The sequence below is a fragment of the Anopheles nili genome, chromosome 3 (genome assembly GCF_943737925.1).
Source record: "Anopheles nili chromosome 3, idAnoNiliSN_F5_01, whole genome shotgun sequence".
In the NCBI taxonomy this organism is placed as follows: domain Eukaryota; kingdom Metazoa; phylum Arthropoda; class Insecta; order Diptera; family Culicidae; genus Anopheles; species Anopheles nili.
Window position 1 is genome coordinate 55,233,244 of NC_071292.1, and position 26,953 is coordinate 55,260,196.

General features: G+C 49.3%; 2 protein-coding genes across 2 annotated transcripts in view; both read right to left on the reverse strand.

Moving 5' to 3' along the window:
* LOC128727347 (serine/threonine-protein kinase NLK) overlaps window positions 1–15,372 on the reverse strand; it is a 61,828-nt gene extending 46,456 nt beyond the window's left edge. Inside the window, exon 1 of the mRNA XM_053821251.1 lies at window positions 15,173–15,372. Coding sequence (XP_053677226.1) covers window positions 15,173–15,372 — 200 coding nt within the window. The remainder of the gene's footprint in view (window positions 1–15,172) is intronic.
* A 3,308-nt stretch (window positions 15,373–18,680) lies between these two features.
* Window positions 18,681–23,673, reverse strand: LOC128723177 (ubiquitin-protein ligase E3B). The gene is made up of 7 exons (XM_053816893.1): window positions 23,501–23,673; window positions 22,095–23,416; window positions 21,849–22,020; window positions 20,785–21,786; window positions 20,582–20,711; window positions 20,355–20,519; window positions 18,681–20,289 (listed from the first exon to the last, which is right to left on the reverse strand). Exons 1-7 carry the CDS (start codon window positions 23,671–23,673, stop codon window positions 20,005–20,007), a joined length of 3,249 nt encoding a protein of 1,082 aa, XP_053672868.1. The 3' UTR covers window positions 18,681–20,004.
* Window positions 23,674–26,953: the final 3,280 nt, after the last annotated feature.

Genomic DNA, 26,953 nt, shown 5'->3' on the forward strand with positions numbered 1-26,953 from the left:
CAGGATCGAATGGAAATGCGATAACAACACAGTAAGGTAAGCAACCGGAAAAGTCTCGCAGCCGTCCGTTGAGTGTTTCCGAAAAAAAAAGAAATTAGTATTCCCTGCAAATTACATCCCATTTCAGGCACCATAAACCCCACAGTGTTATTCAAATTCCGTAAATCCGTCGGAAGCCTGAGTTAGAACGAAGCAAAATAAAAAAAACAAGCCCTCATCGACACAACAACGAACGCCAGCAACTTTCCAACCGCATCGGACCTCTGCGAGCGTTGCATCGGAAGAGGCTCAAGTTAAAACACGCCACCAAAGCGCACCGAGTGAGGAAGATTATCGTCAGCGAAAAACTGCAACCAACCAAGCCCAAGCAATGGTGCGCTCGGACGTGACTACACACTCGTGCAGCGTCGGTGGTTCTACTCTCTCAGCCGCCCATGTGCCAGCGTTTCACAATGTTTGCCGACACAATTCTCGGCTGGATTTACATTCGGCGTGAAAACACACATCCCGCAAAGGGCCTTGGAGGCCCATCCGATCGTTTGCTGTCACACTGCGGCCACGGCTCGTACTCGTAGGGATGATTTTTATGCATTTCTAACGAGAGCGTCACAGTGCAACACGCTGCAACTGGCCGCACGCTAGAGCGCGGTAGTGTCTCCGTTCCGTTTGGCTGCGTAAACAGGTTCGTCGTCGTGCTGGTGGCTGTGAAGAGGCGCTTCACAAGTTTTTAGGGCACCGCCGTGAACATGTTAATTTTCACCATCACGGCTCAGGGCCGTCCAAAGCGATCCTGGATGCTCGGTACACCCAGAACGGAAGCGACAGGGGAAAAAAACCTACTATACGCAAAACTCGGCTCTGGCATCACGTGAAAAAATATATATTATCTCGCGTGCACCTAAGGGTCTCCCCTCTGGCTGTGGACTATTCATAGCCGGATCTCTCCCCTTCATCGTTTCGACGTTAAATAACCAATCGGCCTGCCACGAATTCCGGACAGGCCGGTTTTAAAACTAATCCAGCCGTTACGAGTCCCGCGCGATGGCCAGGCCGGCAGGGCACGTGATGGGTGCCGAGCGCAGAAGGAAAAGCATTCTTTTTCCATGGAAAATGCACGCTCCGGCTGTTTCCCGCCTGTTAGCGACGGGATATGGCTCCTTCGGTGAGGGTTTTTTTGTATCCTCTTCAGTTCTTTTTCATGTTCGAACCGAGTCCTCACGCCCGGGAGGATACCCGGTACGGTATGGTGTGTGTGTGTGTGTGTGTGTGTGTCCGTTCGTGGTTACACCACGTCACGTCTTCACATCCGCCCGCGTTCTGGCACAGCCCACCGCGGAGCCAGTAGTGATCGAATTTCTGATACTTCCTGTCACACTGGTGTCGCCTTTTGGGCGGGTTTCACAGCAGCCTGCTGTTGCGCCGAACCACTCCGTTCCGTTCAAGTGTTTGGAAAGAAAACGATGGAAACCTTCGTTCCAGGGGGCAGCTTTTTTTTACGCAGCCACTTGAGCGCTCGCACAGCTACCAGGATGACAAAGCATTACACAGCCTGCTTGGAGAGGGATTGCGGGCGTTTACGAATTATCTCCTTGACGCCAAAATTGGACTTGTGAATTGAATTGATGGAAATAGCAGTGTGTTTTGGGTGCTTTCGTGTGCCTGTCTCACTCTTGTTAATTCAATGCGCATGTATCGGTTACCATGGTTTATTATTCTATGTTAGACTTATTCCTTTCAATAATGGGAATAAATAACTCGGAGCTGGCAATTAGGATGATAATTTGCGTGTTTTCCATCGGGAAACTTTTTTCATCATCCAACCATTTCCTGGAAGCTCGTTTTCTGTACTGAAGCAAAATTTTCGTCCATTTCTTCCACATCCCTGGGTGCGTCCTTGTCATGCCGCACAAGTTCGACACTGGTTAACCTAAACAAACACACCACCGGCCGACGGTGGTAGAGATTAGGGCTTAAGGTTTAATCGCTGGTACGACGCAATAAACAATATAAATCCCCAAACAGTTGAACCCCGGCGGTCGGCATCCAGGAAGACCCACAAACGCTCCTCTCGAAGCAGTAACAAAATTTATTGTAAACGGGCGAAGTAAACATAACCGCAACAACAGGCAACCATCGAAGATGGGCAGGATATACCGCCTACGGCCGGTCGAGCCAGGAAGAAGCCTTTCCAGGGAAATACAAATTTTCTTACGTCATCGAACCCTCGCGGCGCACTGACAGCTGAAACCACTGCTGCACGGGAAGACGCAATAATCGGAGCCCAAACTTGAACAACCTGAAAACCGCCCGATGATGTTGGGTATCTTCACCGGAGAGTTACCCACCGTTCAAAAGGGCGCGCAACCGAGAGGAGCAAGAAATTGAGCCTTTTCCGTGTGCCGCTCTACGTACGCTTGCAGCTAGAACACGGGCGGATGAAGAAATTATTTGGGGCAGCTTTCCGTAGAAGCGGCGCACAAACACTCAAACGCAACAGCGAAGAAGATGCTTCATGAAGCCATTGAATGTCGAGCTCAATTGGTGAAGCTTTTAATCGAGCGATAATACCCCAATCCACGCAACACCTTCAGCATTATGTTACCCGATGCGCTAGCGCTGATGGGCCAGATGGATGAACTTTTACAAACAAACTAGTTTACGATAATCTCCCGGCCCGTATCTTCGATCAGAGAGACGAATGTTCTTTTTCGATACGCTTGGGAAAACGCGCATCGCTTTCCATTCTACCACACGGCGCGCGTATCATGCGTGCTGTGGGGAGCGAACTCGACACACCTTGCCCTTAAATGCCTCCCCATAGGTCTTTCAATCAAAGGGAACCGGAATCAATCCCGGATCGATGAATAATAAATTTTATGTTTATTGTGAGAAAAATCGAGATCTTTCCCAGCAGTGCACAAGAGCGGGGGTATGGGATGATGAGCAAAAGCCCATTCGACAATCGCTCTAACGAAGGCAAGACAACCCTCCAAGGGCAAGATGATACCAATTTAAACACAAGCTCTCTCACTTTCTCCGTCGTTGTGTGGTGTTTTTTTTTTGCCTCTTCCTTCCAACATTCGTTCTCTAGCATTCTCGAAACGCCGCTTCGAGTTCGACCCCAAACAATTGAAGCTCAGGAAATCATTGGGCCTCCTTTTTTATGGCCATCACGGGAAATTGATACCATGCGAGGCGGAGGAGAGAGCAGCAGAACATCCCATGAAACTCACTTTTTACCACACGCTCCGATCTGTTCCAAAGGGCCGCAACGACGCCGGAACCGATAATTAGATCGTAAGGTTTCTTAACGGCCGTTCAAGTAAAAGTTTACATCAGCCCAGTTTAAATTGTGTGGCCGTGTTTGCGATGGTGGCACCCTTCTGCAAAAGCCTCACCGCCCTCCGTCGGTGGGTCCCGACAGTGCCCACGGGAAATGAATTTGTATGGCCTCCGGGTGGGGTTGTTTTCCCCATGGGAAGGGACCTAAAAATCGTGAGATTAAATCATTTCGATTGATTCTGACAGGACAATCCACTTTCTAGAGAGGCGAGAGACGAGCGGCATGGAATGCAGAATGTAAAAAAAACGAAACACGACAATAAAACGATACAGGAGCTAGGAAAATTCCCGGGAAAGAGGATGTTTATTTGTGGAACACATGCTACGCTGGTTCATTCCGACGTCATGTGTCGTTCTCATCTCGAGGCAGGCTGCGTGCAGTTACTTTTCAGTGACGCAGCTGGCGCTTAATGGCAATAAAATTTTATAAAAGTCACCCAACGCTCCCTCACACGCACAAACCAGCACCAGCATAATTTTCCACCCTTTCCAGGCGGCGAGCGTCGCACAACAAGCTGATAAGCAGGAAAATTATATGTTCTTGTTAGCGAATCGAACGCGGTTCGCATTAATCGTGAGCGAAAAACGAATGGATTAATCGCACACTCCACGACAACCGGTTAAGTTGTTGGGAAACCATGGAAAGCCTTTCGCTTTCCCGAGGGTGCTAAGGGTGCGCGATTTATAAACAGTCCCATCCAGCAGCAGCAGTAGCAAAGGCTCGCTCGACCATCAACAGCTGGTGCGCGTGCCCCCCTGTTCTATCACGAGACAGATCGAAGGCTGAGTTTCATTTTAGTTTCACCCTCTTGGCCCTGGCCGGGCTTTGGGAGAGAATAAAAAATCTAATCGAAAACGAAGCCTACGGGATACCCGTTTTTCCGTCCGTTTCCCCACCGCGGCGGCGGGCAAGCAAGGAAGAACTCAACCGAATCCGTGCACTCGTTGTTCCAGGCAAACAACACACCATTCCGTGCAGCAGCACCCATACACCGAAACATTTCATCCCGCTTTTCCGTCCGCTTGCTTTCGCTTGTCAGGGCCTAACCAGGGCCGCCGATCGACAACGGCACACGCGCCGGGAATATGTTGTAAATGAATCGTCCCTTCGTCCGCTGGGCCGGGGATGGAAAAATACGTTTTTAGGGTTCCTGACGACTCTGCTCTGCTGCTGCTGTTCGCCGAAGCGCTAAAAGGCTTCCCTTTTACGACCCACCGGCCTTTAGCTGCGAGGAAATCGTCACTCCGGCGTACGCACACAAGCACAATCATCCCTCTCTTGTAGCATAACTATGTTGCGTGCAGAGAGAGAGAGAGAGAGGAAAAGAATGAAAAACCCAACACAGAGAGAGGGAAAGAGAGAACACCTCGTTCGATTTTATCCTTCCCGATTCTTCGTCCTCTCTCGCTCGCTCAGTTGGGTTTTGCCAGTGCTCATCTCTTGGAATCGTCGTTCTTTCGTAATTTTCATCCCCTTCGGTTGAGTCTTTGGCCGGAACGCGCGTCAGCACCATCATCCTCCAGGTTGCCACGCACAACCGTCCATCTCTTCAAACCTCGACTAGAGATCGCTCCATTCGAGCATCGGTGCGCGCTTGATGGCGCTCGTACACACATAAGTGCGCAGTGAACCACTGCACACTTGAAAATCCCCCCCCAACAAAACCCACGGAAGGCAGCATGATAATGAACGACGAACAAAAAAAGCGAGAAAGAGAAAGAAAAAGAAAAACAACAAACTCCACACCCGGGTTCAATAGACTGCACGCGGCGCGGTGTGCGTGTGTTGTTTATGCTGTCTCGCTTCCTAGGCTTATGCTGTCTCCCCTACCGAAACGGACACGCCGATAATCGAGCCCATTCTAGCGCCTGTTCTAATGTTTTTTCCCTCGCCCGGCCGGTAAGGCTCGACGATGACGGCGGCTATGCCGCGGATGTTCGTTTGGGCTTTGATTCCGTAGGGCAATATATACATGCGCTCCGGATGGCGTTGGGTGCGCGTGTTATGCTTTTGGCATACGTAAAACCGAAAGCCCAATGCGTGATTGCGCGTGCTACCGCGGGTGAGGCAACGCAGGATGAACCAGAAAGAAGGTTGCTGCTGTTATTATTGTTGTTGAGTTGTTAGTGCCGGATTTAGTAGAACCACCCCGGGGTTTTGGTCGGGCTATTTCGCGGTTCCTTCCCGCCGAACGGTGGCAGGAAGAAGTTTATCCGCATCCTAATCAACGTTGCTCTATGATTATTGGCTGTGACCGTGCGGCGCTTTTGGGGTGAGGTTCGCGTTTGTTCTAAGATAATTGGCGTAACAAACACGGCATGGGGCGGAACCCACGTGCACTCTTCTATCTTACCGGAGAAAATGCTGGTGGAAATGCTTCGCAACGGGGCGGTGTTCGTGAAAGGGTGCAACTTACCTGGAAGGGAAAGAGAAATAGATCATTAGTGAAAAGTTCGCCGTTTGCAGCAACGAGAAGGAAACTTATGGCTAATTTAAGCAAACTCTTCTGATTCCTTCCACGCAAATGAGAGCAAAACAAAACACATCTAATCTTTGACAACCTATTACATTGAGCAGCTCAAAAAGGATGCTCTCTTATATGTCACAAACAGCTTCCATCTTGTACAACGTACAATCTCTGGAGCATTTCTTAACCTAATTACTTTGAGATAAAAGAACGAAAATATATTTGCCCTTTTCAATGTAAGGCTTTTCGAAAGTTAACGCACCCCATAAAACATCCATTTACTAAAATGCTGGAAATCTTTGCCGCTCCTTTAGATCCTCCCACCAAAACGAAGTAATTAGCCCCATTTAACTAGCCATAATTTAAAAGATTACCCAATATTACCAGATAATGTGATGGTTACGGTTCAAATGTTGTAAAACGGCAAACATTAGCCGAGATGATTCAAAGTACAAACAGGACATCTTGGGATTATTGCCCTCCGATCCCAAAACCACCATCCCAAAATATCGATTTCTACTTTACATTCCTTCTCCCAGGCGACAGAGAGCACGCACGCCTCTTCCGTTTCCGTTTATGTAAAGTGCTTGTCCCGCTGGTAAAGGCGGACCCCGCCGGAAGCCGGATTCTCTCACTCCGAAAAAGGCCGCCGCCACCACTGTCGAGAGGTTGTTCGATACTTCTCGTTGTCAGGCCAAGCACGGGGATTCGCTAAAACCCCGGGTGAGATGGTACCACGGGTTGGAGGAGGTTCATCTCGCATCATCAAAAACCCAACTACGACACGCGCACTTTCCCACTCGAGAGCCTCGCAACAGACGAAATGGTCGTCAGCGATGGTACGTGCAGCATAATAATAAGCCCAACATAGACAACGCTCGCTCCTCACGGCGTGTAAGAAGGGGCCAACTCTGCCGCAGCAAAACGAGACTTACTTATCGATTCTTTGTGTTTCCAGCGAAGGTGAAGCACAACCCGGGGACGTACACACATACACACACACACACACCTTCTGGGAGGACTCTGGAATGCTAGTGGAGAGGAACCATCGAATCCCTTACCGAACGCCACACAAACGAGCGCAAAAAGATGGTCGGGATAGGCGAAATATTATTGCCCATTAGTTGCCATAAGTGCGCGTTGTATTAAAGATGCCGGTGGCTTCTGCAGCACCCCTGTGGACAGGACACAAGGTGCGCCCCACCCGACCAACGGTCCATTATCAGGCGAAGGCATTTCCCGGGAAATGGCTGAATCGGCAAATGCAAATGGGAAAAGGAAAAAAACCCTTACGTACATCGTGTGCCCAGCGTTGTGAAGATAAACATGAATAAAACTTTCACACCACCTTCGATGTCCTGGCCTTTTCAGGAAGATGGCAAATTTCGGTCCATCCTGCTCTGTTGTACCGCACAAAAAAAAACAACAATCCCAAAAGAGAAACGGACAAAGCCAGACCACCTCCTGCCTGATGGTGGCTCACTGCGCACTCTGTCCCAGGAGATCCTTTTTTTAAGCCCAAAGGACATTCCAATTCCGGGGTTCTCCAATTCGCCACCCAAACCACCTGAGAGTGAACCGAACGGACACAGGTAGATGGAGTCGGCAGCGAGAATGGGTAAAAGATTGGCACATGGAAAATTCCGCAGACCAAATGCTGCGCCACGGCTTGCACCGGTCTGGCGGGCGATAAATTTGCGTTATGGATTGTTACCCGTACCCTGGGACCGTTAATGAACGAAAACGCTGGCTGTGCTCGGCGGTCGTTGTGTCCTTTTTTCGAATTTGAGCGTCCTTTTTCCACCACCCGTCTCTGGCACGGGATGCTGGAAAAAGCCAGCATCACCGAACCAACCCGTTCCGAACCGTATCCTTGTTGCTGAAGGCGCACATTCCCGGGTATTCGAGAGCGAGATTTCAAGAAACGGAGCGGTCTCTCGCTTCTCTAGTGGAAAAGCAGCTATGACGGAGCACACCAAGGCGAAAGTCATCACGTAAATGCTGGCGCATGGTGGCGAAAATTTGGAAAATAGCTGAGCGCACCACCGAAACTGACCTGTGCGGTTCGGTGGAACAGGGCGCTGGAGGCTAACCGTGGCGAGGGATGGCGAAGGAACAAGAATTTACGGTAGAACGGAACTTTTGATTCCTTCAGTTTCAGGTGTTGTTGGTTGGGTGATGATTTATCTTCGTTAGATATCACTCCACTTACCGTTCGGGCGGGCATACTAACGACCTGGAAGGTCAACCAACCATAAAGTGTTGGTTTCGCATACTTCTTGCCGTGTTTCGGGTGGGTCGTGGCGAATCCAGCAACGGTAAAGGAGGGATTTGGGTTCGAAACACAGTTGAGTTTAGTCATAGCCAAACTTTTAGACCATTAACAAGCAGCCGGAAACTCTCGAGTAGTTCTTTGGGATGAATGAACGTGAAGCGAAATGTCGCGAAATGACGAAACGAGCACGCGAGCAAAATGAAGCAATCAGCGTTATAATAATTCCCGATCGATTTCCCATCGATTATTGATTGCTCAGCACGAAAGGCTAATCTTGCAGGCAAAATGCTTCCTTTTCACGAGGCTCATTGGCAACGGTGCATTAAAGCAGCACGCGATTGATGCTTTATAAAAAGCTCCTGAACTCCTGACAAATGCAAGGGATTTCGAACTTTTGTGCATTCATTCTTCGCCAGTGCTACCACTAAGGATCTAAGGATCCCCTCATCACGTCCGGCATTGTCCTTACCGGGGAGCGCAAAGAAAGAAGCCGGCGTTTTGCGAGCGAAATGCGGTAAAAATAGCTGCTCCCATTCTTCGGTGCTGTCGTCGGTCCTTTATCGAGGATCTGTTTAAGCGCACACGATGATTCGTCATCGCGAACCTCCCCTTGTCATACCTTCGGGCATTTACAGTAGAGGTGCTTCAAGGCGAGAGCATAAGTTGATCCAACCGGAGCGGTAGTTGTTTTCTCGGTTTCCTCCATCACGAATTATGGCCACCGCGCATTGCAGTTTTATCCTCATCCTTTCAGCTACCTTACGCAGAGAAGGTGGAGTAGTTATTACGATCTTAACATAAAAGAAAAACGCCCAGGACGGATCAGGATCTGACGTTGGACGAGTGTTTCCGAGGCATCACCACCTCCACACAGGTTTAAAATAGAATAAAAGCCCCCACGAGAAAAGAAGACGCATCCAACGCGAACAAAGTCGCAGGAACTCGTAGGTGGAAGCCAATGTAACCGGGCGGAAAATGGAACGGTGACTCATTGCATCACCCCACCAGAACTTTGTGGCGCGATATGCATAGGGGAGCCATATGCAGCAGCCTCGTTTATCTCCATCTTCCTTCCACGTGTCCTTCACAAACGCAGGTCACTTGTGCGGGATGTAAGCAGGAGCAAGAGCACAATGTACAAACCGTACAGTTGTGGGATGGGATGAAGCTTTTAATAGAACGTGCTGCAAGCGACTTGACATATGCAGCAGTTTATTTAGAGCACAACCGGAATTCCACCTGCTCCCAACAGCTCATTCCTTTGTGACGTTTCTCAGCCGGGCTTATGGCAATAAAACCCGGAAGTATGCACACTTACGAGCGAGCGAAAATCGCCACTCCGATTAAAATCATTTTCCAGGATAAATTCACCATTCCCACAGGCGAAGACTTAATTACATCCCACTTGTAAAATTAATAAATTTCGGCCATGTCACATGGAGAAGCAATAAGAACACGGCCATATTGTGACATTTTTCATCTCGACGCTCACAGGAAACAATGGCCAATATTGCCAACGAGCATTAAGTGCTCTCGACAGAATAATTGCACGTGAACCAATTTGCCAACAAACAGAACGAGGAGCTAAATCCCCGCCTGAAAGGCCAGCTGTCACCAGGAGTTCGAACTCGGCTCGCCGGCCGGAACGGGTATGGATGGAAAAAGCTGTGGCATAAATCGAGTGATGATTTATGGCGATCGTCGGATGGTAATCTTACCGCAGCCGTTTGCTTCATCATACAAGAACATCGACCTCCGGAAACTGGCCATCAGCGGGCCATATTCTGATTCTGTAAAATATGACCAAAGGCCACTTTTTATAGCCAGGATGGGGTGTAAATCCACACACACGTGCACATGAGATGTGCGTTATTGCATTCCATCCCTTTATGGTGTACGGTACGGATCTCCATCCTATTCGTCGTAAATTGCTGCCCAAGGATGCAACGTACGGCGGAAACTAAAGATTTATAGTAACGAAAAGGAACGATTCGAATGTGGATGACTTGATTTACTTATTGGTATTAAAACGTAAATTAAATGATTAAATTATGTCACAATTCCATTTGATTTGCTACCATAAAGCCATCAAATAAGGTGTGCATGGCCCTGCCATCCAGGATGATGAAGAACGCTCTCACTCAGCAATGTTAACATGCACCTTTATGCAGCCAAGAGTCCTGACAAGATTTTAACGTCAAACATTTGCAGCTACAGTGCTTCATACAGAACATCGCAAGCAAGAATGCTCGAAAAGCGTTAAGGGATGATTATGGGTTGATTGAATTAAAAGCAACAGAAATGATGTTGCCCTTTTTTTTCATGCGTAACCGCCATACTACACAACTTCCGTTGGTTGTTTTCATTTTCCACCATGCACAACTCCACGATTGCAGACGATGTACCAGCGCTGGTATCACTTAAGGATAAATTGCACTTGATGCTCGGGAGCTCTCTCTCTCTCATCTCTTTTCCACCAACCTTCCGTTGTCAAACGGAAAGAGCCCTACGAGCCTGCCTACGTGGCCCAGCGTCCAATGACTGCGCGTTCGCGTAAATGATTAACGATTGCATTAATTAGATGTTTTACGCCCGGGCTGCAATTTTGCAAATCGCACTTTGTAATTATGCTTTTGCCTCGTGTACTCGCCCCAGCCAGCGCTCTATTTGTCTTTCATTTTCCCGCTGGGCGGTTCCCGAACGTGGACCAAACCAAGTCCCTGGTCGCCTCTTTTGCAACGGAGTAGCGTTACTTCCCATCCATCATCCTGCCGCACGCCAGTTCCATGCCCGTGGCTGATCGTAATGTACCCATGTCTTCATACGCTTCTCGCTCGGCCTTTCTTGAGCGATGCCACATTTGTCATCGACGGAAAACCGAGCGCAATTGAGACCCATCTTTCACAATGCAATTTCGGGACGCTTCTGGCCGGCGAGAATGAGCTTATTGGTATGCCCACCGAAATGTGCAGCTTAACGAACAACATTGTATCCACAAGCGCGATCGTTTATCAATTCTAAACCTACCATCGTGCGCATTAACCACGTGCCTTGCTGGAAACGCACGTCCGAGAACGATGTGTCACGGTGGCGCAATAGTGGTACAGCATTAATCATTTCCTGCACGAACGGAACCACACCGTTCGGAAGGATTACGATCGGAAGCGGGCGCAACATTCAATTAAACTTCCTCGCACCTAACCGAACGATGATTTACACACCAGTTCGCACGTCCGTACAGCTGCATCGTGGCAAAAAAAAATATGGTAAACCAAAGTATGACACGCGCATTCAATTTTCTGCAAACGCCGCACACTGGCGTACAAAAAAAAAGCGAATATGTTAGAAACATCAACAAACGAGATACACCCTTCGTGGGGTGGAATCAACCCCCTGATGGGAGGGTTCCATTCCCCCAAGCCTTCTTGGTGAATGCATTCGATGGATGCATTCTGGCGTGCGTGCGTGTGAGGTGCGCCAGCATAGCGACGAAACCAACTGGCGCATTTTAGTGGCTCCTTCCGTGGCGCGATAAAAATAACGCTTTGCGCTTGGTATCGCGCGATGCGCAAGCAAGCAAATAGATTCACGCAAGAGCCTTCGAGACACACGCGCGCGACCGCACACGTAACGGCCACGGTGGTAACCGGAGCCCATCGGGCGGAACGCAAAAAGGCGCAACAATGACGGATAGGACGCAAGCGACGGTTCGCGACGACCTTTTATCGTGCGTGTGTGTGTGTGTGTGAATAACACATAATGACGCGGTATTCTCGCGTACCGTTCACACACGTGGGTGCATCGCGCTCCAATGGCGCCGCCCGTAAAAGGGGGTTAAAAAGGGGGGGTACAAGATGGAATAGAACTAGAAAAAGGTCCCTCACTCAGATCACATTTCCGCTCTTTTCCATGTGCGCGGTGCGTTTGCAAGCAAACACCGATACTATCCCCATTCGACACCGACCTCAAGCTGTAATTGCTTCATTTCACAGCGAACAACTTCTGCAATTGAAACCCCACCGGTAAATGAGTGCTCGAGGAGTAACGAGCGCAGGAACAAAGGGTTCAAACATTTGCACACGTACTCGGCATTAAGCGAAGCAAAAAAATGCATCATCTGCGGAGGTCCTATTCTCACTTCCTTCAACGGGGTGACATAAGACGATACACAGCCCCCGCCGTCTGGGTAGGTGACTCCTTTGCTGTACACACTATGACTTGCTACCCTCACAACGGCTTCCTTATGAGTGCGCTTAAACACTCTTCCCTCGTCGTGCTAACCTTCATTGCGTACATCGCCGCTTGGGCCAAGTTTCCCATCAACACCCCCCACCCCTGTTCGAGTTGGTTCGATTTTTGCTTCTAAAAATATCCTCCCAGCGACGACCGGACCCGGCCTCGACCAACGAAAGGCCCGCAACACACCACACATCCATCAAACATACACTTCGACGCCACATTCTCTCCCCCTTCCCACCCAAAAAAAAGGGACACTTGGTGACACTACGTTCACCCCATGGCATTAAGCGTCCATCTCCCTCCGTCGAAGGTGCGTCGAAACGCCATCGTATGCTGACCAATCAATTGCTCGACACTTCTGTCCCAAGAATGGCTTCTCACACCCCCCAGCAAGGCTCGGTTGCGGTCATTATCTTGCGACAGTGTCTCGTCTTCCTTCATTTTTTGTTGTCTCCCCTTCTTCAATCTCCAATAAATTTCATCAAACGATGACAAACAACGGCACCGCAATGCTCTGAGGGAGGTACGTCAGCATCATCTGGCGAGAGGCAACAAAATGCCTTTTTGTACGACTGCTAGACGCCCGTTCGAAACCCACCGAGCGATACCTCAGTTGATAAGCGATGATGTCGCTCTCCCGCGATGAATTATACATTGGGTGATCATTTACGCAATTGAAGCGCCACTTGGCGAAAGGAATGCCGAGACGGCAAAACTCGACGCACATGTGCAGGTTTGCTATCGTGCCGGTGAAGTACCGGCGTGTCTAAAGGTCTGTGCCAGCCCTGTTTAATGGCAGAAACAATTAGAGAATCCCCCACCCTAGGGTCGTGCGCGTGGATGAAGTTGCTTCATATTCGTGTTCAAACCAGCGCACCCAGTACGAGACGGAAGGCATAAATAAATCGCTTCCCATCACGTGTGATCGATGCATCGGTTTCGGAAGGGTTGAACCCCAAAAAAGGCCACAGCGAAACCAAAACGTCCCTCGCGACTGCCTTCACCGACAGATTTTCCCTTTCAATGCACGCGGATTGCGAACGATATCAGACTAAACGACTGTTACGCCCAGCCCATAGAGATAACGAACACCTTCTTCATCGTCACCACGCAACACGCGGTAGAAACGCGCCGGAGTTGGGGCATTAAATTAGCGCGTGGTGGAACGGTGGGGTGAATGAAGCCGGAGGTTGCCAAAAATTATCGCTCACGCTCACCAAATGTTGCGATAACTTTCACTTAAACCGATGCGTCACTGACTCCGCAGTGAGGTGCCAAATTGACCGACATAACCGCTTTTTGCTTGTTTCGGGGATGTCGGTCAGTTTCCTGGGCTGAGTTTTTGCTTGTCGCAGAACCCCGTATCGGAGTCGTTGACTACAAGGTCTTTTTCCGGAAAAAATCCCCACCGATTCATCGGATATCAGGCGCAATATTCTCGGAAATGTCCAATCTAGCGCACCTCCCAAGCACTCTCTATGTGTTCTGCTTAATTTGAAAGTTTTTTCCCCGAATTGATAATAGCGTCATGGATCTCATTTTATTAATTGCACAATCTATAACGCTACAACCGAAAACTTCCCCAACCAATGGTTCAAAACTTGAACAGTTTGACCCACAATTCACACCCGAATTCGAGCCCTCACGAGCTCTGGAGGGCGTCGTCTCGATAAGGCCCGGCACCAAGGTGTGCCTTGGCAATCTTTCGCGTGAATTTAGGCCCACGAAAAGGGCCGTGAACGCCACAGCACACACGGCACGATAATCGACCCAACAGCCGGGTGTGAACGAGCAAAGATAGGGACTCCACCCTTGACACAAGGAGAGAAACCAAACTTTGTTTGAGCTCCAAAAAACTTTACCAATCGTTTAGCAAATCGTGCACGGGCGCCACCCAACCCATTTTGAGCTGGAGAAGTGTTCCAAGGCCTATTTAAGCGCACCATTCAGGCAGCAAGTGGCCGTGTGCGACCGTAAAGGACCACAAAGTGAGACAAAGTGTAGCAAACATCTGTCAGCTCCGGTTGGTGGTCCGTCCGACCTCATTCTCGGTGTTCTCGTCGACTTAAAAGCAAGCGAAAATGTCTGCGACGCCATCCGTGGGTCGTGGCCCAATTCCTGATCAGCCGATCCACTGGTGTCGCTCTATCTCTCGTTCACCTTGCAATCTCCGTTTGCATCCCTCTGTGCATCGTCAGGAGCCGTGTGCGAGGCAGTGACGAGTCTCTCCTTCCGCTTCTTATCAGCTCGCCGAGGTGTTTCTGAGCCGTAACGGATTGAGTGCAACCTTCACCTTACGTTTCCGCAGTAACGAGGCGCGCAAGTGAATCGGGAACCGATCGATGCAGCATTATTTCAATTTATTATGTTTCTTCGCATGTGCTTGAAACAAAACGGCTCCTGCTTCTTCGCTCGAAAGCGAGGCGTTTGTGGCCTAGTTTTGAAAGCATGATTTTCTAATCAAATCGTTTTTCTTTTTGCATACGAATCCCCTTTTGGACGCCCTTTCTTAATTTCTTATCAATTTTGTGGTATTCATCAAATCACAAAAGTGATAATAATAATAAAAAACCATGAACTTTGAGGTGCATTCCCATATTTGTCGTTCGTGAAGTGCAAAGTCCATTCCTGCACAGATCGATTTTCCACGACCAATCCATGGCACTTGCCATCGAGCCACCAATCGATCACGCTCATCCTTATCGCTGCATTATCAGTGGCGGTGGCACAAAGCCACAACTAAATTTAAAACTATTTACAACCCAGAGCTATCTGCGGGCTACTGAAGTCGCACGAAATGATGAGGAAAATCGAGCACATAAATATAGAAGTATGTCAGGACACTTACCATACTACGCCAAATGCGCCGTAACCGATCGGCCGATCAGGCTGGAAGTCCTGTGGGACGGCCGGGGGCTGGAAGTAGGGTGCGGCCGCGGCCAGAATGGCACCCTGCGGTGCCCCGGCGGCTCCTCCTTGTACCAGCGACATCGAGACACTCATGGAGACCCCCCGTGATTGCCTGGCAGGGCCACCGACAGCCGCCATTCAGCCGATGCGCATAACCCGATGGTGACTCCCGAGAGGCCGGTTCCGGCTGGGTTGTGCTCTGGTCACCTTCGCCTCTACCCGCGGAAACCTCAACCTTCACTAGCGCTGACCAGGGCCGAGGGGGTCCGTGGCCCAGGCAGGCGCAGGACACACGCGCGAAACTCCCGAGAGCACAGTTGCACGGAAAACACGCCTGCACTTCCGCCACAATCGCACCACGAGGCGCGCCGGGTTAATGGGGGAAAACTCTCCCGATGACTCAACGAAGTGAGCCGCCGCCCGGAAAAATGTACCTCCGCGTAGTGGGAGGGAGAGGGTGGATCCGGCGGCTAATCGAGGGAGGAAAAACGCGGAACGGAACGCGAAACGCTTTTTCCCCACCCAGGGGGCAGGCACACACAAACACGTACACACGCAAACACACACGCGCACGCGGACACGCTAGGGGGTAACACAATGCGGGGCGGGGAGCTGGGGGTTGGAGTGAAAGGAAAAACCGCGACGCGTGGTACGATTTTCCGCCCGCTAGGCGTGATATTTCCTGGCGTGAGCCTAAACGCACAATGCAACTACTTCCATGCGCGTCTGCTGGCTTCCGGAAGTGGTGCCTTTTTTTTGTGGTGCATAAAAGAAGAAGAAAAAGAAACACGTTAACTAATCGAATGCCGGGAAAGCAAAGGAGCTGCGATCGGAAAGGGATTGTCTCTCGCGCGCGCACACGGTATATCTACGGAAATGGGAGGAAAACCGCGCGCAAAAAAAACGACCCTCAACGGGGAGGATTTTCCCGAAGGAACACGCACAACAATTGTTCGCAGCAAACAATAGACGGCACGACGGATTGGGAATTCACCCCGAAATCAAGGCACACAATCGCGGAGCATTTTCTTGGGTCTGGTTTGTCTATTTTTTTCCTGTTCGCCTTCGGTGTGCAGAGCTAAAAGGGCTGCTGGATTTTCCTTAACTCGCGGGTGTCTCGCTTCAAGGTTACGGAACACGGAAACAGTAAAGAAGCGCCAAGCGAAACAATAGCCGTTCGGTGGAGAGAAGGAGAGATACGCACATTCACGCACGATTTACCACGCACAAACACAGGCACATACACACACACACACACAGTGGCTTGATCTCACCAAACTTCGCCGGGTTTTGGGTTGTGCTGTGATGCGGAAAAGACTGATGCAATTGGCACCAGAATTAAGGCCTACTGAGTCACCGGTTTATACACGTGTCGCCTCTCTCTCTCTCTCTACGCGGTGCTGACGTTCTTGTGGACTGTTTCCTCTACCCCCCCAAAACACCGAGGGTTAATTATCGGGATAATTTGGCTCTATCACTCTCTCGTTCTCTCTCTCTATCTCTCTTTACACTTCACGATCTAAGCCACCAATTTGCACCGAAAATCACACAAACGCGCGGGAATGGCGACTTTTTGCTGCTTCTGCTTCTGCTGCTACTCGAAGCTCCCGACTCCCGGCGCCCGGGAAAGCTAGCTCTTCCCCAGCATCCGATTATATCACTTTCCCTTGGAGATTCTCCCTTTGCCCGGGCACTTCACCGCAGCACACACACACACACCGCGTGCGCCCTTCAGCAGCAGTCAGTTTCCATGGACACGCGATGGCTGCCGTTCGTGCTCTCTCCCTCTCTCTCTCTTTCTCACACACAATCCCGTACGCACTCCAAATCAGCTCCCCTTTCTAATCAGCGCGCGTGCGAGAAGACAACTGTCAGTTTCGTGGTGGGAAGTTCTACTTCCGGCAGCTAGAAGCTTTCTTCACACCGCAAACACACACACACTCCCGGCACACTCGCGCACAAGAAAGGCTCGCCAGCTTTTTGTCAGCTGTTCGCGTGTGGGAGACCAGCGCAGGAAAGCGGGTGGGAGCTGGCCAGAGACGGGGGATGGGGGGAGCCGATTGCTCTTTGTCTGAAGGTCGCGCAATCCGTCGCCCGCGGTACTTCGCCGTGAACCACTTAAATATTGGCAGTGAGAGCGAGGAAGTACGTACACGGTCGCAACGTCTGGTAGTGGTGGTGGTGGTGGTGTTTTGTGGGGCACCCTCACGCTTGCCGATGGATGCAATCTTCCAAGCGCGATCAAGGACAGAAAAAACACTGGACACACGCGCGCGGTGCACATACACACACGCACACACAAACGAACGAACGCACGTACTCACGGGCGCACGGGTGAAAACGGCGAGCGGGTTGCGTAAAAGTGGCCAAAAGACACGCGCGCGGCAGCTGCCAGTATGGCACGACAATTAGCACGATGGCGGCAGGCGAACCTAAACGAGACCCATCCGTCCGCGGACACCAAGTTGGTGTGAGTTGGTGGTTGCACTGGAAATTGCTCCAAAATCGCGAACTCCGTGCCGTGAGACGGACGTTGTTTACACTCCACACACAACGGCCACTGACAGAGGCTTTGTACGCACCAGGCAGATCCGTCGTGTCGGATGCTCTCGCTCACTCGCTCGTGGGACTGTCGCTTTTGACAAGGGTTCGGTGTCGACCGCCAGCATCCCAAAAGGGATGCCGAGATGCGACCGCACAAGGGGCTAGGCCAGGACGATGGCCGACAGCCAGGCAAAACAGGACGGACCCGCACGGATGCAGCTCAGCCGTCGCGAGGGGTTTTTTCTCGTGTTCCTTGTTTCCGTCTCACTCGCGCACACGCGCACGCACGGGCACGGCCGATTGTATTGTTTCCCGGGTACAGCAAAGCGTAACGGGAGAATCTGGCAGGGCAGAGCGCATGTAAGGTACGGGATGGGATTCGCTCGCCGGTTCAGAACTACGCACTGCTGCCCGTTGCCTGGGATACGGACGCGAGGCTTGCGCTGGGGCTTATTTTTTGTTCGCCCTGCGTTTCTGCTTACGGTGTTTTTCACTGCGATGCTGGGATGGTTCACGATCCGAGAACACTATCGTTTCCGCAGTCCGGCGATGGTGCGTAGGTGCGTGCGTGTGTTGGTGCGCAGGTGTGTGCGCCCGAAAATCGTGTTTCACCGCACCGACCGCAGGAACGACGCACGCACGTCCGAACTCGAGCAAATTTTCTAAGAAACTGAATCCACCCTGTAAACCAGAACTCGCACGTTTGACAACCCTTAGCAGGGCGTTGCACGATGGGAAAGCAGTGGACATAAATCCGATCGAATTATAACTTATCGAAATTAATTTATTTTTAAGAGAAACTGTATTTAAAAAAAATTACATTTCAAACAATAGACTTACATAATTATAATTTAATCATAAAATATATAAAATCTCTATTTTCAGTTTTACGCTGATCCTTGAATACATCTGCTTTCCATATCACAAAAGGCAATGATAAAAACGTAGCTGTGATATTTTCTTTCAATATATTATTATGTATAGTTTTTTACAGAGTCATAAACGAATAAGCGGAAATTATTTAGAGAAAAATCATTATGTCCGTCGTTTGTTTGAAAATATTCTTTAGTGCACTATAGTCTGTCATAATTTGACATTTCCAAGCAAAGAAATGACATTTCCTGTTTGTTGGTTTCGAAGAAGAAGTTCGTTATCCAATATACGAAAAATATTTGATTATAATTTTGAGTTTTTGGCTCTTATAACAAAATTAATGATGGCTTGTGTTATAGGAAAAACAACTGATTTTTATAATATGCTACACTCAATTTTGGTCATAAATTTTTATATTCCTGACTAAGCATGTTTCCATGAACAAAATGTATGGTATAATTAAGTTGATTGATCTGATCCGGACTGTCTGCAATTATGCAGCCTGCTAATAAAGTTTTCCGACACTGAAACAATTCTTATGCAGTCGTTGGATGTGCGATCTTCCGTTGGGAACATTTTACATGATAATAGATAATATGTTTTAGTACGGCCGTTTGCAACAAACTACATCTTTGCTTGCATAATAAGTTATCTCTCGTAGCGGTGAATCCGTTTTAGACATTTTCAAAAAATATTCCCTCTTCTGATTACAATAGTATAAATATTAGATTATCATGGTTTTACACACCTACAGCAACGCTACAATGTTTCAAAAAAAAATAAACTAATCACGCATCAGACCCATTCCATGACGTGTGATTTGTTTTTTTCCGATTCCTGATACGTGTATAGTTTACCTCCGATTGCATCAAGCCACGAACAAGACCAGCTTCTACACTCCCTGGCTTGCCATACTTTCACTAAACCAATAAAATATACTACTATTATTACACACCAACGGATTAAATTTGAATACATCGAAAACACTGGGTTCAACTATTGTTCTTTTTTTGTTGCCTCTACATACCGATCTTTCGGGCAACCTGTTATCTTAATACCAGACACAGATAAGATATTCTAAGGGCAGAGATAATCGTATTCAGAAATATACGATTGACACCACAAAATGATAATTTCATCAAAAGTTCCCTCGCTTTCACTTTTGCAATGCATTTTTTTTATCGCCGCGCCCAAATGAACATCTTATGCTTACTATCACAGTTTAATGAATTTCATACCCATTCATCCAATTCATAAGATGCTCTTGTGTGCTACATACCTATGGCCCCTCGGGGGAAGAAAGGAAGAAGTGGCTTCACCCACAGCTGGAACGATCATCCACCGTGCACTGCCTTATGATAGCTCAAAGCCGGTGTTGCTAGAGATCGCGTAGCGAAGCTTGTCCCGTAGCATGCTTTTCTTCTGGTAGTTAGGCAGCTTCAGCAGATTGAAACACGTGGACGAGGTGGGCAGACGGTTGAGCGGATCCTTCTTACGGATGGTGAAAAATCCGCGTATGACCGATCCTACCGTATCGCCGATGTCCTCGTCATCGCCTACCTCCACGCAACGGATGGAAAACGGCGGCTCTAGATGGGCAAATCCAAGCAGTGGTGGTTTCGAGCAGCTTGTGACGAACTACAAACAAAAAGAAGGACATTAATCCATCCTACGACGCTCCCCACGACATGCTAGTCACCTACTTTCAAGAACAGTTTCTTCTCCTCCTCGGTGAAGTCTTTGGCAAGAATATCCCATAACCATGAAACGACCCGATGGCCGTCGTGAAAGCCACCGTAATACTGGGTATGCTTTCGCAGGTCCTTCAAATCCAGTGGCGACGTGTCTCCCGATATGAGTCTTTGTAACTGAAGAAACAACCGAGCGATATAGATCTAGAAAACAAAAGCTCCATCCCATGCGAACGTACCTCCGGTGTGGAGAATAATGCTAACCAATCTGGGTTAACGATGCTGCGGAACCCTCGTATGAACGCGGCCGTTTGATCGCGTATTTGCGTATGCATGCGAAAGTACGCCATGTAGTGGATGTAATTAATCCTGCAAGAAAGGACACACGCCCGAGTCAATCAATCACGAGGACACAATGGCGTGACCACAAACCAAAACCTACTTATTATCGTTGTTAACGGCTCGTGCCTTGCCACCCGGATGCAGCTCGTGGGTAACGATCTTTCCCATCACATCCTCGTCCACGCTGAACGTAAGGTCCAAATCGGCCACATCGCCCTGATAGTGCTTGATGAACGTAAGGCTACGATAAAGCTCCTTGTCGAGCGACGGCAACTCATCCATGCAGCTGTACAATGCTTGCTGCGTTTGCCCCAGTACCTGCGAGAGAAAGAACGAAGCAAACGGCACGTCCACTACGATGCCCTCGTAAACCGCCTTCCCCAGCATCCGTCCAACGAACTCGAACAACGCCAAATGGTTCTCTTGCATGTGTGAAGTCGGCGAAGGATACAGCCGTTGTTCGGTTGTCGTCTTGAAGAGATTTAGCGACGGATCGAATACACGCTTGATTGTTTCCTCGAGGAACTCTTTAAACACACCATCCTGATCGATACCAGCCTCGTCCAAACCCTGCTGATTGATGAATCGCACCCGAATGACGCCTTTAAGCCCGTGCGGTGGCAACGCGGCCAGCTGCCGGTAGCCGTCTTCCACGATACGATCCCGGTGTACCGTAACCAAGGCGGAACTGGGAGAAGCACAGGCGGATTCCGTCAGCCCAAGAACCGCTTTCTCGTTTTGCACGAACTTCCGAAACAACTGTACGCGATCCTCGTGCGGGATGACGTGCGGCATCTTCTGCAGAAGGATCTGCGTGTGTTTCTTGCCCTTCTCCAGATCGGCCAAAAAGTGCGAGGGACGAATATCTCGGATAAGCCAGTGGTTTGGCAAAGCAAACTGGCGCCGACAGTCGCGTCGGTACAGACATAGCAGCAGCGTGTGTATGGATACGAACAGAGGCGCGCTTGTGGCCGTCTTGGCATCCAATATCTGATCCTGGATCGTGCGATAGAGAAATGTGTTGAGGAAATGCGACAACACGATGTAGTCATTCAGCGTGAAGGGCGTTTGCTGCTCGTACATTTCCAAATCATCCAAGATGCTACATAAACAACGAAAGTAATATAAATGCCCATTCCGTCATCGAAAACAACTTCAACTTACGTTACGTAATGGGTCATGCAATCACAGAACAATGAGAGAAGCAGCAGCGGAGGCGCATAGTTCGTTTGACTGACTTGCAGAAGCTCAATGAATCCCTTCAGGCCGCAGTTCGGTCCTATCGACCCCAGAAGAAGCCAAAGGTCGTGCAGAACCGTATCGTTATAGCAGAGTCCTGTCGACAAACACAAATCAGATGGTTAGCAAATGTGTACACCTTTCGATGCGTTCTTACCGACGCATCCTCACCGGAAAGAATGTCCAGTCGAAGCTGCGAGAGTGCATTCAACGCCGCGTGGTACATCGAGCAGGTCAACGCAACGCGCGATACTTCAGCCGAACCAAGCTTGCGGTACGTTTTACCCGCCTTGTTAGGTTGACCCTTGATCGAGCTTCGCTCGAATGTAAGAGCGCGTTTCAGCAAATTTCCCGTACTGTTTCCACTCGGGATGGGGTAATCGATCGTCTCGTATCCGACCGCCAGCTCCTTCAGATTGTCCCCGAGCAGCAGCTTCACGATCCGATGGTTCCACAGCAGATGGATTTGCTTCTTGATCAAGGGTAAATTTTCGTGCTGCAGCCGGTCTTTGCCGGGAGAGAACCATCCCAGCAGCTCGTGCCACTGCGTGAAGGCACCACCGGCTTGGCTAAGGCTGTTCAGGATACCAGTTAGCAGCTGGGTCACGACGAACGTGAACGCGGGATAGGAAAGCTTGGCTGCGTTCTCAGGCGGCTCCAGATAATACAGGTGCACGATATTGGCCAGCAACGCGAGCAAATTGCTGTTCTGCAAGCTGGCCACAACAAACTTCGTAGATTGTTCCCCACTCAGTAGATCGAGCGTTTTCTCCAGCGTACCGTGTGACTGGATGGTTACGAGGCATTCCGGGGTGTACTGTTCCAGCTGCATGATCATCCCCGGTACGGAGAGAATTTGTACGAGAAACTGGCTCAACAGATTTTCACTGTACCCAGCGGATATCAGTGGCCGTAGGGCAAGCGTCACCAGGGCGGTCAGTGAGATGGGCTTCAGGTTCACCACCGGACGACAGGTGCCTTTAACGAGCACGTTTCGCAGCGTTAGATAAAAGCCCTTCTGCACCAGGTCACCCATCACATTTGCGCATAGCTGCGTCATGCCGGCCTTCAGCCCGACCAAGGACTTGTTGCGTACCAACGCCCAGCTATTTATCGACGTGAAGGCTACCAGCGTGTGCAGGTATAAGGCCAATGATATGCTGTCACTGTGTACCTCCGGTTTGAGCAGCTCGATCGCAGTGCAGCACCGGTAGAGCAGCTTCTTAATGTGTCGTATCCACGCCAGGCTTAGGTCCTTATTGAACGCCACCCCGATATAGCTCGTTTTGGGAGAATCTGACTCGAGACTCGCTACCAGGTACCGACAAAGACGCTCGAGTCGTTCCCGATGCGGTGCTGATTCCGGTGCACTCGTCTCGGCCTTCCACTGCAGCAGAAAGTGCGTGGCGGCGCAGTAAACCGCCAGGCTGGGCTTGAGTTCGATCGGCTTTCCGACATTCGTGACCGGAGGCAACAATTCATCGAATTCGTCGCTGCAAAGGAAAGACACGAATGAAAGGGAAGTCGTTACAAAGGCGTGAGACGAAACGTAAACATTTCTCGTTTTTCATGCTCACAGTATCAACTGACGAAATTTCGTTCTCGCCAACCATCCGCGGATATTACGCTGAAGCAGCAGTATCGAACGATCTCGCCGTTCTTCCTGGGCACGTTCGTTGGCTCGTTCTTCCCGCGCCGCTTTTGTTTGGACAAGGAAGCTGTCCTTGTTCGTTTCCGTGCGACCGAACATGTTTTGGTTGATTATTTGTTGCCTTCTCTCTGTCTATTTCACTGCACACTGTGACCAGAAACAGTCAGGTCTCTGAAAAGCACGGAGAAGGGAGGCAGCTGGCAATAAACACTACCCTCCTAATTGGCCACACAGTGATTGTATGATTCGGCAAGAGATACACCCCATGAGGGGGTTTATCAGACGCAACAGCCTTCGTGCAACGGTGCCACCTTCATCGAGTCAACTGCTGCATAATCGATGATGCAAATGTTCTTGCTCCCGATGGTGAGTTTTGCACGGGGTCAGTTCGCAGAATATCGCGAACATTACCACTCCCCACCGTTAGGCCCTGTATTCCGTGGCCACACCAGCACTGCTTATCAACAATCCGAAATTGGTTCCGCCTGCAAACACCAACACTTGTCACCGCCGATGCGTTGCGTTATCGCTGCATTCTGAAAAATGCGGTCTAAAGGTGCCCTATTATAGACCTATTATCAAAAAGCCCTATTTGTCGTAGATGAAAATAGTTGAAAACAAAAAAAAACACCCTCTCACTATGAAAGACAATATGACCTACGAATCGCCCTGTGACATTCGCGGCTAACTAGAAAATCGGATAAATAGGTTTAACTCTACCTGTTTCGAATCTCGGCCTAAAATCCATTAGTCCTTGTTATCTGCGCTTTTCTCCTCCTACACTTACTCGATTATTGCAATTTACATATCATTAAGTTCAACATCTGATGAATGTTTTGTAAGCAGCTTCTTCTTCTTCTTTCTGCAAAACGCAGCGTAATCACCTGAAACCTATGCACGGGCATTTAACTCGAGAGCCTTATTCTTCCTTCGTTTCCTGTTTCCGTCTATCGAGAATTGCTATCACTATTATGGGAATGAATTCCATTTTCAATTAAATAGCTAAATTCGCCACTTAGCAAAACACCGACCGAAACCATCGCGCACTCACAGAACGCTTTGACACTGGTAATGTCACATTTGACAACAACAAACAGTGGCCTGCAAATGTGTTATTTTTTTGTGATTACAACCGTTAAATAAAATTTAACAAAGATTGAAAACAATTCTTACCATTTTGCATGAATTATGCCATTAAACAATTACTTCAAATAAAATCAATTATAAACAATGTAAATGACTAATTTTGGCAATAATGACCTCAGAAACATTTTATGCCGACTAAACAATACCGACAGCTCTATGTAACATCAGTTGCATACATTTAGGGATACATCGTTTAGGGGTGCATTCCTTCGGGGTGATTAAGGATCACATTTTCATAAGACTTTATTTAGAGGTATAACCATCCATACTGCGGAATATACACATGTTTTTTTAGAAGATAGTATTCTATATATTTAATCGTTTTGAAAAAAAAATAACATAAATACAATACATCAAACCAATGAATGCTAGAAAAAAACTCTATAGTATATCCTCACGTCCTTCTCTAGCCTCGCTCCAACAAAGCACGCTTAAATAATTTAATTTAATTGTGCATTTATGGTAAATTATCATAAAATGTCGCCGTAACTATTAGCATGTGAGGCTGATTGTTTCAAAAGCATGTGAGAACCGATAACACTACTCAAATTCGTTTCATCGCTGAATACTACATTGTTAGCACATGGTTTGTTTGGTACAATCCGATCCTTTGGTCCTAGCGAACCTTGTACCTTCAGCCTTGTACCTCGTAAGCAAGATTTGGCCGAGTCCAAAAATCCCACTCGAAAGTGAACCAGTTCACATTGTTCCGACTGAAGTGTAATCCTTTTTCCCTTAGGACCTACCCGTCCTTCCCCAGGACCTTCCAGGCAACCGTGAGGATCGTCCTCCCTTTGTAGGACCGTACCTTTTCGCTGCCATGCACCATGTCATGCGCCTCCAACCACCTGCACCCTCGCCGATCGCCTATCATGGGAAGGATTACGCTATTAGCGTTTGGTGATCCTTTTTGGTCTCTTGTTAGCTCGACCCAGTGCGATCGAGATTCCCTCTTTGTGTCACTGCTCGGTGCGCATCCGAGCACCTCCAACGCACGGCCAAGTGAAACATGTTTTCATTTCTAATTACTAAATTCTCCGCTCATTATCGTCTACACGAGACCCGGTAGCATGTGCGGGCATGTCGCCGGGCTCGCCGTGGCTCTAAATATGCGATTAGGTAGCAAAGGAAACGAACCGAGAGGCCGTTTCTTCGGCGCAGCAGAGCAACAGGAGCTCGCAAAGAACCAAACAAGACGTGTCCTGTATGGGTCCTTCTAATGATATGCTACAACCACATCGGAACTGAAACCTCACTCGGGCGTGGCCGCTCGTTGAGTAGATTTGGTCCGTTTCCCTGAGCCTCGAGCCCTCGATAGCATTAAAATAATAGCCCTAATCTTGTCGCCCTTCGCCGAGCCAACCTCCCTTTACGGACGCCCTCAGGGACGCCTTTTTTGTCAACTGTTTGTCAAACAAACCCGCTCCCTCAAAAGGACCTCGTGCTGCCGGTCGGATCTGCGGCATCGAACCGTATCCGGTTTTGCCGGGTTGCATGCCGATCGCCAGCGAAAAATGCCACCGGTGGACATCAACACCAGCGGCGGGAAAGCTCCGGATGGATAATCCATTATCTCTTGTCGTCCAGGGTTCGGCGTTTGTTTTTTTTCCTGCCACCGTTCGGGACCCACTGTTCCGGGAAGCTTAAAGGGACTCTACAGCGAAGCGGTACCGCGGGGGAAATGCGGCACAAGCTTTAGCATATGTTCCCGTAATTTAAGCGAACGGAAGAGAATAGAAAGCCCATTACCGCGCTGGCATGTCGCTGGCTGGGCGCATTCACGATGCATTCGAGCGCAAAATTGCCAAAGTTTGGTGACAATTCTAACGGCCCCGCGGGACAGCCCTAACCATTGGGAGAGACACCAATCTCTTACGCTTGAGTCCGCAACCAATTAGGCATCTCTTTTGCTACCACAAAAACGCGCCTTCCGGCGAAACTAGGACCTCGGCACGCAGCATCGGGCCCATTGCCTCAAGGGTCTCAATTTCTACGCCACTAAACCTTTGGGATTGCGTGCGTTGTTTCGAGAATAAAGAACGGCACGGAGAAAGGACTGCTAAACTTCTCGCCATTTGCCTCCAGGGCTATCCAGCACGGGAGCTACGCCGGCGACACACGCACAGATGGTATGTGATTGCGAGCTTTCCCAGCCCGCTGGTGAATTTTCTTGGGCGAAGGTGTCTTCGAAGAAAAAAAATCTCCCCTCCGCCACACGCCGATCGCTATCGGC

Excerpts from the sequence above, each read along its gene's own strand:
- LOC128723177 (XM_053816893.1), bottom strand. The coding sequence starts at position 23,673 with ATGTTCGGTCGCACGGAAACGAACAAGGACAGCTTCCTTGTCCAAACA. Across the intron at positions 22,021-22,094 it reads TCGACTGGACATTCTTTCCG|GACTCTGCTATAACGATACG; the intron begins GTGAGGATGCGT and ends GTTTGTCGACAG. Across the intron at positions 21,787-21,848 it reads TGCATGACCCATTACGTAAC|CATCTTGGATGATTTGGAAA; the intron begins GTAAGTTGAAGT and ends TTGTTTATGTAG.